This window comes from Anoplopoma fimbria, unplaced genomic scaffold, assembly GCF_027596085.1.
Source record: "Anoplopoma fimbria isolate UVic2021 breed Golden Eagle Sablefish unplaced genomic scaffold, Afim_UVic_2022 Un_contig_8415_pilon_pilon, whole genome shotgun sequence".
Taxonomy (NCBI): Eukaryota; Metazoa; Chordata; class Actinopteri; order Perciformes; family Anoplopomatidae; genus Anoplopoma; species Anoplopoma fimbria.
The window spans coordinates 4574-19603 of NW_026553179.1; the positions used below are offsets into that span (position 1 = coordinate 4574).

The 15030-nt window shown below is 42.6% G+C and overlaps 1 protein-coding gene across 1 annotated transcript; it reads right to left on the bottom strand.

Annotated features, from left to right (window-relative positions):
• Positions 1-10688: 10688 nt before the first annotated feature.
• LOC129116379 (zinc finger protein 862-like) lies at positions 10689-14066 on the bottom strand. The gene is made up of 6 exons (XM_054627293.1): positions 13340-14066; positions 12723-12909; positions 12262-12601; positions 11445-11704; positions 11220-11358; positions 10689-11100 (listed from the first exon to the last, which is right to left on the bottom strand). Exons 1-6 carry the CDS (start codon positions 13917-13919, stop codon positions 10819-10821), a joined length of 1788 nt encoding a protein of 595 aa, XP_054483268.1. The 5' UTR covers positions 13920-14066; the 3' UTR covers positions 10689-10818.
• Between the last annotated feature and the right edge of the window lie 964 nt (positions 14067-15030).

The window sequence follows — 15030 nt, forward strand, 5'->3', positions numbered from 1 at the left end:
TTGGAACTTGGTTCATGACTATGCATTTCCTTAGATGCCTTTCTACTGCCGCACATTCCTCTGGAGTCCAGCTTCGTTTGACAGCAGATTGTTTTCCTAAGTAGGCATAAAAAGAGCACGTTATAGGTTTAAGAATTTTACATCTTAATTGGAGCTGAAACAATAATGGATTGATCACATAGGTCATCTGTTGCAGTACTGACTTAGTTCTGACAGTTGTGGAGAATTGTTTGTATTCCTGATTACCGTATGCTTACAGGCGAGGGCTGATGCAATTAGTCCGCGTAAACGATGACGTTGTCAACATCCATATTTTAAATCGTCCCATGTTTTTTAAAATATTGTTTCCTTGGAGCTACTTAATACATTCATAAGGCCATAACGTCGTCTCCCTGATACCTTAGAGATTCCATTCAAGTGTTTGAAGGGAAACGGCCGATTTCCATGATGCAGCGCACAGATCTTCCATTGCTCACCTGCTCAGCACACACAGGCAAATTCCGCGGACTTCTGCTGGGTGACTGCAGGTAAAAAAAAATTGAGCTAAGCTTGTGTTTAGGCCAACACACTGGCAACCGTGTGTTGTAAGCGGGTGAGCGAGGGAAGATCTGTGCGCTGCAGCATGGAGAGAGACTGGGTGCCTTTCATCTGCATGTACTACCTGCATGTGCTGCAGTGACACAGAGCTGTAATGAGAGTTGAAATGACAATGTATGCTGCCTTGTCTATATTGATTACAAACAGAGGTAAGTGTACTATAAGAATATGGGGTGCATATTTTTCTAATCTTATAATAGGATATCTTTGGTTAAAATTTAAAAGGGACAGCAAATTATGTTTTATTTTGTGCTGCATTATACAATTTGAAAGTTTCCAGTTTGTCAACTTAAAAAAAACTTATTTTAAATGTGCAATTACATATTTTGGAGAAAAGTGAATCGTTAAGATTAATTAACTAATCTGTGGAATTATATATTGATTTAATCGATGGAGTACTAGTCATTAGTGGCAACCCTATAATCCCTTTCACCCCTTCTACACACAAACCGCCGATATGATGCACGTTATAAAACCTAGGTGCATCCGCGTTGGAAATAAAGTACAAATAAATGTATTGTTTGCTACCATCATTTCTATTCCTGTAGGAGACTTGTACTGACAAATTGTCAGTACAAAATTGTCAGTACTGACAAATTGTCAGTACAAGCGAAAAAGAGAATCACACAACAAACGAGACAATTTTCCTGTAGCTATTACAGCACTAGCAAACGTGCTAGTGCTTGTACTGTCAGTACCGCAAACACACCTCACACCCAACCTAATGCCATCTGTATGCCATATTGGGCCCTATCCCTGAGGACTAAAGGGGCATCATCTAGTTTAGTGACTACGTGTGCATTATATTCTTTGTAATACTGTATATTATTTAGTTTCTTATAGTACTTTACAAGAACTACATATAATGTTGTTGACTGAGTCTTGATTGGTTTGTAATTGTCGGAATTACAAATATATTCTTCTAAACTCACCTCGTCTTTTTGCTGACTTCCTCCGTTTTGGAGCAGACACTGTGGAGGAACATTCTTACAGAGATGTCACACTGCCCTCATCTTCTGATCCATGTGTTTCTAGCATACTGGCATCTGGGTACAGAAAATAGTTTATACAAATATATTCAACAGAAATATTGACTTCAAAATGAGGAAGCTGTCATTAAAACGGACTGGATTGCATTTTGATCAAGCATAATGTACTTTGTCATTGTGAAAGCAATCAATTTGCAGAGATAAAGAGTTTATATTTAATAAAATAATATAACTGACACACATGAGGACATGTGTGTCTCTCAAAGATTTATAACAACAATTTGGAGTAATTTATGTGGTGGGACTTTCACATATTTGGTTGCTTTGATAGAATCTTGGTTCAAACTAGAGTTGCCGTTGTATAGAGGTACTGTCTATTGTAATGGAGGAGAGTTCTTGATCTGCATGTAAAGGGAACCCACGCCGTCTGTCTACCATTATATTGTCAGACAATGGAAACAATATAGAACTGTACTATACTAATCTTGAGTTTAATGCGCCCAAGATTTGAATGCTTAAGGGACGCAGGACGTGAACCTAACAACAGCCTCAACAGAGCTCAATTAAAAGTATTGTTGCCTGTACTGGATGACATCGAAGAGAATACAAAATAGAGGCTGTGTTACGTTCCCCTATTAAGGTCCAGGGAATGAGGGGAGTAACAACATAAAATAACCCAGGGAACAAGAAGCAAGGGCAAAACTTGAAACACCACTCCCAGACTTGCAATGTGGTCTGCCCAGTCATCAGAATACACTACGACATCATCAAGGTACACATTACAGTGGGGCACATCCCCTAGTACCAGTTGCATCAAACGCTGGAACGTGGCGGGCGCGTTTCTCATGCCAAATGCCATACAAGTGTCCTGCAAAAAATGGTCTGGTGTCACAAATGCAGAGATATCCGATGCTCCAGACGTTAGAGCAGGGGTGTCCAAACTTTTTGCAAAGAGGGCCAAATTTGATAAAGTGAAGATGCCAATAGTTCCTTCTGACATTTTTTTAACCACAAAAGTTACATGAAAATACACACTGTTATAAAACAATTTTGTCACAATTACCTTTATTTTTCAAATGACAATGTAACCAAATATAAGCCACTCAGGCAGACGTGAACAACTCTAAAAACACAATTCTGCCTTTCATTCAGTCAGATAACATTGAACTGAAACTGTATAGAATACCTTGAATTTCCATGAGTTAAATATCTTTGCCTCATGAACATTTTAAACAGGAGTTATAAGTAATGCAAAGTGGTCTGTTATCATTAAACTTTAAAACAAGTTAATTTTGCCTTTGTCTTTTACAAAATCTTTCAGAAAGCAATAGTTTGTGTCACATCTACAGGTACATAACATCAACAGTTATAACACATATCTTATTCAAGAGTTTAATAACATAAGTGCCATAAGTCCAAGTGCATTAGTGTGCTTTAGGCTTTTCACTGTTAATAGTGACAGATGTTACCGTTCAAAACACTCAATTTCAGATTGATCAAGGAACAGATAACTTGCTGACACTAATGGGAAGGGTGATACTGAGATCTAGATTTATGTAAAGAGGCCAGGTCTGGCTTGAGAGCAGTGGTTGAGATGCGTAAAATGTCACGCAAGTGGGAGTCACTCATCCTTGACCTCAATCGGTTCTTGTTAAAGTTCATGACTGAGAATGTTTGCTCACACAAATATGTGGAGCCGAATAAGCTCAGCATTTTCTTAGCGAATGACCGCATTTCTGGAAACCTGCTTTTGTCCAGCTGCCGGTAAAAGTCAACAAGAGAACACTGCTGGTGTTTTCCGCGGCACTCATCGTCACACTGCAGCTCAATGAGCTCCAGCTGCAGCTGTGGAGGAGCATCATTATGGTCCACGGAGAAGGGAGAAGAGAACAGCAACATGTCCTTTTCAATAACTGCAAAGTCCCGAAAGCGTTTGTTAAATTCCACAGAAAGAGATGCGATAGCTGTTGCGTAACTCTTCATTTGCGCACCGATGTTGTCCTGTGGGAAACTGTCAATGACCTCTTTCAAAGCTGGGAAGTGCACGGTGCAGGGCTCGGTTTGGGACAAGTGTCTTTGGAAAAGTTGCAGTTTGGTTCCAAAAGCCTTGATGTGAGCGTATAGCTGGCTCACCACTGCATCTTTTCCTTGAAGATTTCAGCGCATTCAGATGCTTTGTTATGTCAACCAAAAAAGCCAGATTTGCCAGCCATACAGGATCGGACAGTTCTTCCATTGGTTGTCCCTTCTCACCCAAAAAATGTCCAATTTCCTCTTTGAGAGAGAAACATCCCCCGACTTAGCCACCTCACATCGTTGTGATATATTATATTCAGCCTGGATGTCACGCAAGAACTGCTGAAACTGTCGGTGGGTTAGAGCTTTAGAGCGAATAGAATTGATTGCCTTTGCCACTGGTTTCATAACATCGTCAAATTTGAGATGTTTGGCGCAGAGATTCTGCTGGTGAATGATACAGTGAAGTTTGATAGCGTTACCTGCTTCTTCGCTGACTTTATTGCAGATCAATGTGGACAATCCACTTCGCTCACCAGCCATGGCAGGCGCACCATCGGTAATGATCCCAGAAACTTTACTCCACGGTAGTTTCATATCATCAACAGCTTCACAAACAGAAACGAATAAATCTGTTCCTCTGGTTTGCCCTTTAAGGCTTTTGAGGTCAAGCAGCTCCTCTGTCACGTTCATGTTGTCATCAACTCCTCTTAAAAAAATAAGTAGTTGTGCAGTGTCAGATGCATCGGTGCTTTCATCGCAGGCTAATGAGAAATAATCAAAAGCCCCTCCCCTGTCCCCCAGTTGTCTCTGAATATCTGACGATATGTCCTCAACTCTCCGTGCCACAGTGTTGCGTGCCAGGCAAACATTCATAAATTCTTGCTTCTTCTCGGGGCAAATGTTCTCCACCATTTTCATGACACAGTCTTTGATGAACGCACCTTCAGTAAAAGGTTTGCCATGTTTAGCTATTAACATGGCCACTTCGTAGCTGGCTTTTGTTATGTTTTCCTTTGACTCAGAGGCCCGCGTGAAGAATCGCTGTTGTGATGCCAGAGCAGCTTGGAGTTGCTTCACTTTTTCAGCGCGGCCACTCCCTGTTAGCTTGTCGTACGTTGTAGCATGTTTAGTCTCGTAGTGTCTCTTTACGTTGAAATCCTTAAACAAGGCAACCGCCTCTTACAAATTAGACAAACACAATTGCCTCGATTTTCAGTGAAGAAGTATTGTAATTCCCACCGCTCCTGAAAGCGGCGGCCCTCACTGTCAACTTTTCTCTTTTTTTTTGCGGTCGCCATGGCAGAAATGATTTATTTATTCTGACAGAGCTAGCGAGCCATAACTAACACATTATAAGACCGAAGCTGCGGGCCGTATGAAATCTGACGGCCCGCGGGCCGGACTTTGGACATGCCTGCGTTAGAGGAACCTGCCAGTATCCTTTAAGCAGATCCAGTTTGGTTATAAATACAGCAGGACCAATGCTGTCAACACAGTCATCCATGCGAGGCAGAGGGAACGGCGACCGCAGCTGCGATGCGCTCAAACGCACTAAAATACGCTTCCACCTCAGCCTCACGAAACACAGGGACCAGAGAAATATTCTTTCTGACATCAAATGTAGCAGTAGCACCTGGCGTTACCTGTGGACCAGCAGAGGTGCGAACAGAACCCGCATGCAGCTCTAATTCACGCATCTTGAGAGCCGTCTCTGCCTCCAATTTACGCAGTTCTAACTCCCTCCGGAGCTAAAACTCTCGCTCTTCCTTCTCTAACTGAAGACGAGCGAGGCGCCACCTTTAAGCGAGCCTCAAACCTTGAGCTAGGACAGGGGTCAGGAACCTTTTTGACTGGGAGAGCCATAAAAGCCAAATATTTCTAAATATATTTCATTGAGAGCCATATAGTATTTTTAACTTATAATAAATTAAATATGTCTTGCTTTTAATGCGACTTCTGGTGCTGCATGGTTTTGCTGATGGCCTTGTAGTCTGGTTCATACGTGGTGAGGTTGAGCTTCATGCAGGCGTTGAGGCTTCCATCAGTTAAACGTGAGCGTAGGTTGGTCTTAATGTTCCACATATGCGAGAATGACTGTTCACATGCATATGTAGAGCCAAACATGGTCAATACGGCAATACTCACACGCTGCATTGTGTGGTATGTCACAGGAAGCTCGTTCCAAGTTTTAAGAATCAGCTGGTCTTCAGGTTGAAGATTTTTCATTTCTGTCCACTTGTGTTCCCTCGCCAGCTCTGCTCGCTGTCGCGCAAGACTTTCCAACTCTCCATTAAGTGACTTGAACTTACTCATCCACATGTCTGATGCCTTCAGGTCAGCAACTTCCAGCTCAAAGTCTCCGATAAAGACCCCGGGGATGCATGTCAGGTCGATTTTGTCCACTGCACACTCATGTGGATGAGTGATGAACTTGAAAAGACCAGTGCGCGCACGAAATTCTCCAAAACGTGCTTTGAATGACTGCAGGAGATTGGACGTAAAGCCAGCTAGCTGCTGGAGATCCAGATGTTGAGTGGAGTCACTTGCTAAGCATGCATCTCTAAATTGTTGCAGTCTTTCAAAGTGCAGAAGACGACCTGTTTCAATGTCCCTGAGAAAGACTTCCAGCTTGCTTTCAAATGCAAACACTGCTTGTTGAAGGGATGAGATTGTATTTCCAATACCTTGCATTTTCACATTGAGCTGGTTCAGATGGCCAGTTATGTCCACGAGATAGTGAAACTGCAGGAGCCAGTCAGTGTTGTCTAGCTCAGAATGCTTGACGCCTTTCATTTCAAGAAAAGTCCAGAGCGCCCGAAGGAAAGACTGAAACAGCCCAGCTGGACACTCACCTGTCTAGTCCGAGGAAGCTGTTACATGTAACTTTTCAATGATTAAACAACAGACATCCAGATATCAATAATTATTGCGAAAGCAACAAGGAAAACACACGCTCAACAATTACCCAATCAACTAATTCTATCCCGGACGAGAGCCCCCAATTGTTACGTTCCCCTATTAAGGTCCAGGGGATGAGGGGAGTAACAACATAAAATAACCCAGGGAACAAGAAGCAAGGGCAAAACTTGAGTAAAGAAAAATAGAGGGATTTATTAATTACCAACAAAAAATGCTCAAAAGGCAACAACCAAAAACTACTTTCTTAAAAGGGAGAGCGATTACTAAATAACACACTCCAAAGATCATCCACAAACACACTCTGAACAAAACCCACACGGTTTGATCAAGGCAAAACTGAGTCACACTAGACACGTTCGGTTAGCAGCTTCAACTTGGTTGTCTCGCTCGCTTTGCTTGCTTCTCCCCGGCCTCTTAACCTCCATGGCCTGATTAGGGATTGATATCAGCTGCTAGGCAGGGAAAAGGGCAGCACTGTGAACAGCCAAGACAGAGCAGAGAGTGCAGAGGGCAGGCACAACACTGCACGTAACAGGCTGGCTTGAAAAATACTGGATTATCCTCTTACAGTTTTTTCCTATCGTTTTCGGTCATGTACCCATACTATGGTCACTTTTCCCTATCACTTAACACAGTGGGCTTTAGAGACACACACCTCTGCATATCTGTTAACCTTTGGTGCAAAATGCACTACAACAACCACACCACAAACAATGCTGCCATAACTTAACACATGTTTCCTCTCAGAACACTATGACCTAAAAAACACTAACATCTTGAAGCATTGCCAATTGCATATATAAAATGTTGCTGTGTCCTCCAGTTTGGCATAGATTTCCTGTAGTGTTGCATTGAAAAAAAGAGAAAAAACACAGACAAACACTTCTTTGGACTACAGTAATAAAGTTTGTAATATTACAGTATGACAATCCAAGCCAAGTATCTGCTGACAGTGTTCATATGTCGGTTTACCTCCCACAAAAGATGTCACAATTGAGTGTGGTAAATGTACTGTAATTGTAAATACAGTAAATACTGTAAGTGTTTTATGAGAAACTGAGAATAACAATTTTCAGTTTTTGTAATGCAAATTACATACAGTAAGTACGTAATATATGATCCAGAAACAAATCACAAACACAACAGTTTTTTTCACTGTGCTTTACTTTTTGGAGATTTTGTCACAGTGCAAGTGTTACACAAAACAGAAAATACATTACAAAGTCAAAAAATGTGTTCTAACAAAAAATGCAATGCACAAAACCTGCACATACTGTATATTACAGTAGCCCAACAGTGGCGCAGAATTGGGCTAATCCCTCCTATCCTCCGCATTTGGCCACAAATTTTCATCTACGTCGCAACGTATGGTTTCTCTTGCCATACAACGTGGATAAAATCTTTTGGAATGCCTTATCCAGGCCTGGATATCTTCTGGGGCTATGTCCATACACCCAGCAGCCATTGCCTCTAATAGGGACATCTGGTCCTGAGGGCGGTGGTCATAGACCTTCCATCTCCACGCCGAAAAGAATTCCTCGATGGGGTTGAGGAAAGGAGAGTAAGGCGGAAGGAAAAGTGACCTCATCCTAGGATGCGCCGCAAACCACCCTGTGACTTGCCGGGAGTGGTGAAAGGCCACATTGTCCCATACAATTACATACGTTGGTAGATTCTGCCTGTCTACCTCTCTTGCTGTGAGCCTTTCGTAAAGCTCATCTATGAAGGCAATTAGGCGTTCGGTGTTGTATGGGCCTATGCCGGCCTTCTGCAGCTGCAGTCCATCGTTCGAAATTGCTGCGCACATGGTGATGTTCGCACCCCTCTGGCCTGGAACATCTATCGTGGCCCTTTTCCCAATCAGGTTCCTTCCACGGCGACGTGTTTTTGCCAGGTTGAAGCCAGCCTCATCCACAAAGATGAACGCATGTTCATTCTCACTGGCTTCAAGTTCCATGGCTCTCTTCAGGAAATTAGAGAATACACAAGATACCATAAGACAAAAATGGCATAGCTTACAGTTTTGTGCAAAATCACAATCAACATGACAGTGTGTCCTGTGTTCAGTCTTACCTGGACGTATTGGTACCGGAGTTCCTTTATCCGCTCAGAGTTCCTCTCGAAGGGGACAGTGTAAAGCTGCTTCATTCGAATTTGGTGCTTTTTCAGCACTCTGGCGATGGTCGTGGTGCCAACATTCTCAATGTTGGCAAATACACCAATGTCTGCGATGATGTTTGCACAAATTTCTCTTAGCCTTATACTATTGTTAGCAATAACCATTTGCACTATTGCATTTTCTTGTGGCAAAGTGAATTTTCTTCCCCTTCCACCTGAGTGGGGCAACCGTTGGGTCCTACAATAGTGAGTCAGACACAAATGCACTGATACGTCAGGAGAGTTTTGGAGACTTCTCACATCACATTACTACTGTTACAAACACATCAGTCAGAATGCTGTAAATACTGTATAGTACCTGTTAGTTTGTGTGAAAACCCTCACGATTGATGCCACCGTTGATCTTGGCAAGTTCGGCTGAACCCTCAGACCAGCTTCCCTCATGGACAGACCATGATTGATTACATGGTCGATGACAGTTGCTCTGATTTCATCAGATACAACTGTCCTTGCTGCTGCTGCTCCTCTCCCTCTTCCTCTACCTCTTCCTCTTCCTCCTACTCCACCTTCACCTCCACCTCCACCTCCACCTTCACCTTCACCTTCACCTCCACCTCTTCCTCTTCCTCTACCTCCTACTCCACCTTCACCTTCACCTTCACCTCCACCTCTTCCTCTGCCTCTTGCTCTTGCTCTTGCTGCATCCATTTTCCTATACCAACTACGTAAAGAAGTCCAAAGCAAATGCCAAAGAAGGCCCTTTTTCAACGAGGCACAAATTACATGTAAAACACCTGAGTAGGTCTTTAGCTGAGTAGGTCTTTAGCTGAAATGACCACCAGGTGTTTTGCATTGCAAAACTTATCCTCTGTGTTTTGTACAGATCATTGTATGTAGTGTTGCTTTTACGTAAAAAAAAGTAATTCCATGCCAATTCACCAAGAACTATGGTGCACAGGGGGAAAAAAATCTAAATTACTGTAAAATAAAATAAATAAACTATAAACTAAATATTTTTTCTTATTCAAACATGTAACTTCATTTGTCTGTCCAAATGCAGCATCTTTCCATCTACAGTGATCTAAATTACTGATAAGTTAGGTTTTGAACAGAAAGTTCACTGTTTTGAACAGAGTATCTAAACATTGGTAAAATATGCTGTAGTTCCACAGCGTTTTGCCGGTAGTGAACATTGACTGGGGCAGGTATCCATGAAATTTGGAAGAAGGCGTCATTGCCAGCATTTGTATCTTAGCATAGGGGCAAGTAACCACAGTTTGGTTCACATGGTCTACTGGTATGCTCACTGTGTGAAGTGTTTAGGGAATGTGAACATGGTTTAGGTAAATTGCCTAAAACGATAGGAAAAAACTGTAATAAATTGTGTATTCCTGCCAATGGCCAGTAAGTAGGGAAACCTGCAGGCATCCAATGGCCAAAATAAAGTGCAAATGCAGTGGTTATAATTATTCATATCCAATGACAGATCATTCATTACCAATTAAAAAACAATCATGCACATACCTCCAATGTCGTCTTGGGAACACCACATGTTCCCAGTCTCTGAAACTGTTGTAATCAACCTCTGGCAATCAAGTATACAAAAGTACAAAAGCTGGACTGATAATATCAATAGCTGACTAAAATTGTGTAGTTATAGACAAACTATAAGAACTCTATAAACCTGCCCTCTTCACAACTTTCTTTATCCTTTTTCACAAATTTTCTGACTATAAAATATAAAAGGTCTTAATACCGTTCACATCAATGTGAATTTCATCCAGACTCATCCCTTTGTATTCTCCTAGTCGTCCCTGTTCCAATGCCAGAAGAACTTTGCTTATTTTGGCTAGCTGAAGGGTGCCCTCTGGAAGGTGGTAGTGCTTTCTGTGGACGTTAATGTTGTGCCCAAGAAAATCTGCCAACTGGCTAACTTTTTTTTTTCAGGAGCACTCGTGCCCCTAAGTTACAAAATTTAGGAGCACAGAAAAAAAAACGGGGGCACAACAGGTTTTTGTTCAGAACATTTATTAGGGTGCAGAAATTGCACACACCAACCGCACCAACAGCACCAACTTACTAAAACTAAATTAATACAAATAGACAAGATTACATTTAGGCTACACAAAACAGCACCAATTTACTAAAAAGATAAATAGAAAAGATCACATTTAGGCTACACAAAAATCATGTCGGACTCGGAATCACTTGGCCATGACTTGTAGTTGGGTCGACGTGACCTTTTTCCAGCTGACAGCCAGTTTTCGGCACATTTAGTGGGATCAAATAATTCAAGTGAGGGGCCCTCTGTAGTGATCCTGATAAGATCCTCTGTGGTGGAGACATGCAAGCAGCTCCTCAAAGAGCTTTTGAGGCGTTTCTGCGCAGAGAAGCCCCGCTCACACTGTGCAGAAGAAATTGGGAGGACCAACAGTATGTCCACAAGGTGTAGGATGTTCTGTAAGAGTAATTTAAAAGGGACTCATAGTAACTGATCAAAAGAAATAACTACATACCAGAAATACCTCATTACAATTAAAGTACAACCTTCCATTTAAGTGCTGAAGTGTATGTTACCTTGTAGTCAGTTCTGTATGGCTCTTTGGTTGAAACTGTTTGCCATAAGCTGCTGTAGGACTTGTCCTTAAACGTGTAGCTGACAAGGGTCTTCAAACTCTGCCATTCCCCTGGCAAAGCATCCATCTGGCATCCAGAGCTAGAGAGAGAAAAACATAGGCTTGTCACTCATCTGTTTCATAATCTGGTAACCAATCAAATCCATGATATTAGACAGCAACGTGCCTTGTAAGGACATGACGAAAATGCTCCATTAGGGCCTCCAACTGATCGTTTCCATAATCAACCAGTTCATTGGTATTCTCAGGCCAGGTGTCGTGATGAAAGATTTTCATGCAATTCACTGCAGAGTAGTCTTCGGAGTCCTCATTAATGAGACTGCCGAATCTGGTGTTAATGGCTTCCACAGTGGTGGTGATGACAGAGGTGATGTTTCTCTGTAGCCTCTGCTGCATTCCTGTGACATCTCCCGAGAGTGGTACACCCTTTAAGAAAAAATTATGGAAAAAGAACAGAACATACCTAGTTATAGCATCCAGTAGCTTGTGCACACAACATGTACATTCAACCTACAGAATATTTCACACAGACATGTAAAAGACATGTGAGTTGATTACAAAAGAGTAGTAATGGATTCATTCTGATTAAGCTGTTGTACTACACTCACTATCCTGTATCCCTAACAAACCTGAAATGAGATCTCTTCCTGCCCTTGTAGACATTCCATGAACTGACATAGCTTGCCCCCTCTTTGCGGTGTTTCCTGCATAGCCTGCAACACCATCACTGTCTTTCTCAGCGCTGAGATGGCTTGAGGAAGAATGAGGTCGTTCTTCTGCAGAACGCAACTGAGCGAGGCCAGTTCATTAAACACGTCAGCCAGGAAATGGCTAAATGCGCAGAAGTTAATCTCGTGCATTCCCTTCCTAATCTGAACAGGGGCAGTCAGAAAAAATACCTTGTTTAGATTTTAAGTGATATATCTCAAAATAAATCAGGTCACTTTCATAAGCAATGTGTACTATGGTTTTGTAAAACGTACCTTCTTTGCACGCCCTTGAATTTCAGCACTGGCTGCTGAGGAGGCAAGGTGGTCCATGTGGCGCAAAACAGCCGAATACTGACCACTGTCAGTTGACAGACTCCCTTCTTTTGCTGCACGAAGGAACACACTCAGTGCCCGGTGTACATGGGGAATCCACCTCGTCCCTTTCACGCTCGAAGGAGAGCAGACCCTCACACCTAGCTCTTTTCCAATCAGGTTCAGCTCACGCCTGGATTTAGGGCTCTGGTGGTACGTCTTCCACACAAGATGGAGAAGGTCATAGACTTTGGCCACCATTGTCTCATTGCGCTGCAGGTTGAGAATGGCCAACTCCAACCTAGACATTAACAACAAACACAGACAAATCTTATAGCAGTAGCCTATTACTAATGGACAAATGCATACAATCAACCATGACATTCTGTAATATAGTTAGGGCACAATGTATGTACATTCACCTGTGAGGCATGCAATGAATGGGAATTACATGCTGTCCGGCTGCCTGTTTGAGTAGAGCACTCACTCCCCTATGCACACCCATGTTGACTTTAGCACCATCTGCACCAAATGCGACACACTTGGCCTTCCAGTCGCATGTACCACGTCCAAGAGCATCAAATGCTGCATTGGTTCCAGCCAGGACACCTTAAGTAAAAAAAAAACCAGTGTTAAATTCCTTAAAGTAGCCTTTTTTTTAACAAGCAATTGTCCACATATTCATATTCTGTGTAAGTAATTTTGCATTAATTTCATTGATAATGTTAGCCTATAGGCCTAACTATTGTTGTAGACATGACATTCACATTTCAGTCCCCTTGTTTTATATTATTATTTTTTCCCCTTTACCATTGGACTTTATATAATACACCACCAATAAATACCTAAACTTAATATAAATATACACGTTTACATTATAAACACACACACGCACCCACACACCACCACCAATCATCATTGCATTTCAGAATAACTAGGAGAGCTAGGCCTATACGATTGGTGAAGAAGATAAATTGTGGGGCTGTGTGATTAATATAAAAAACATAGAATTTTTTCTATGAGTGCGCAAGCCACTCACCTTGCGCATGAGCGTGTAAGAGAGCCTGTTGGCCGACGAGGCGGGTCACCGGTCTGCCATCCTCCACGAAGCGCACATACACAATCTCACACTCCGTGTTTGATATGTCCGTATCGCCATCTATCAGGACTGCGAGGTAACGGGCCGCTTGTAGCTGGGCAGCGAGAGTGTCTTTGATGCCTTCCGCTATTTGACCGACCATCTCAGCACATCTCACATCATTGTCATATGTGGGATTGATGTTTAATCCATTTTTATGGTGAAGGGCAATCATCGGTCCAAATTTAGTGAAGGCTATCTCTTCCTTTGCGATCACATACGCTATGTTAAATTTAACCTTCAGCTGCCGGAGCGCGTCCTGATTAGAGATAGCCAATTGTCTGCCAACGGCGGCTTCCACCGTGCCTGGGTTATTGGGCTGGGTGCGATTTATATATACATCGCGACATCGAGAATGCCGAACGGACTCGCTGTGTTTTACCACAGCATCCCGTTTTAGATTAGGGTTCCCGGTTCTAAACAGAGAAGAGCCTGCCATTGCCGATGGGGCTTCCTTACAAAATTTACAGAACATTTTCATGTTCTCGGCATCATAAAGTAGCCAACCGAAATCCTTCAACCAGTCGGGGTTGAATTTGTAGACTTTATCGACTACAGTAACTTTCTCCACTCTAACCTTCTTCCTGGCGATTTCTTCATCTTCCTCTCTTCCTCTGTTTGTTTGTGTTTTCCCATCATTCTTTTTGAAAAACGCAGTTATGCTTTGCATATTTGTTTTAGCTTAGTAGTTAGCGGTGTTGAGATGTGCAATATCACATACAGCGAGAGGCGCTCGAGCAGCAATATCACATACAGCGGGAGGCGCGCCGCGCTCGAGCTATCACATACAGCGAGAGGCGCTCGAGCAGCAATCTAAGCAAAAATAGATCTCCGCTGAGCGGACTGTTGCCAAGCAACATATAAACAAAAAACCATGCACGAAGAATGCAGAGTGAATTACAGTTTGGTGAAAAGTCAGAGTGACGTTGTACGCTCATATCAGCGCTCCTGCAGAGCACGAAATAAAAAAAATAAAAGTGCCGGAGAAGTCACTCGCACGCGTGCTCCTGTTTTGTTTTTCTCGTTCGCACGCTGAAATATTCACTCGCAAATGCGAGTGAAATTGGCGCACTGTAGAGCCCTGGTTGAGGTAAGCGCTTTGGGATGTTTGACACCATCACATTCATGCACAAACTGCCTTATGCAGTCAGAACCCCTGATGTAATGGACAGAATGTGGCAACGCAAACAAGAATCCATTTTCATCCAGCACCCCACATTTCTCTCGTTTCTCAATCATAATATCCAGCGATTCCCTCATGAGTGGGGTGAGGAGAACAAGAACTTTCCTTCCTCTCTTTCCTACGATGGTTATCCGGACAAAATGTTTGCAAAGCTTCTGCTCCAGTGGTGTAAGGGCCAAGTTAACGTCTTCATGCATTTCTGATGTGTCTCTTGATAAGTATGAAGACAAGGGCATTCTTGATACCTCTCCTTCTCTCCGGCGGTTGAAGAGAATAACTTGCGCCAGGGTAACTTTAGCAAGGTCTTTCCAGTTTGAGGGCGAAACCTCTTCTTTCAGGGCATTCAGGAGTTGCTGCTGTTTCTCAGGCAAATGAGAATGAAGATTTTGGACATCCTCCGTGAATGGGA

Coding starts and splice junctions, on each gene's coding strand:
- LOC129116379 (XM_054627293.1), bottom strand. CDS start 13,919: ATGAAAATGTTCTGTAAATTTTGTAAGGAAGCCCCATCGGCAATGGCA. Junction 12,602..12,722: donor ATTCATTGCATGCCTCACAG/GTGAATGTACAT, acceptor GTTAATGTCTAG/GTTGGAGTTGGCCATTCTCA. Junction 11,101..11,219: donor CATACAGAACTGACTACAAG/GTAACATACACT, acceptor TTACTCTTACAG/AACATCCTACACCTTGTGGA.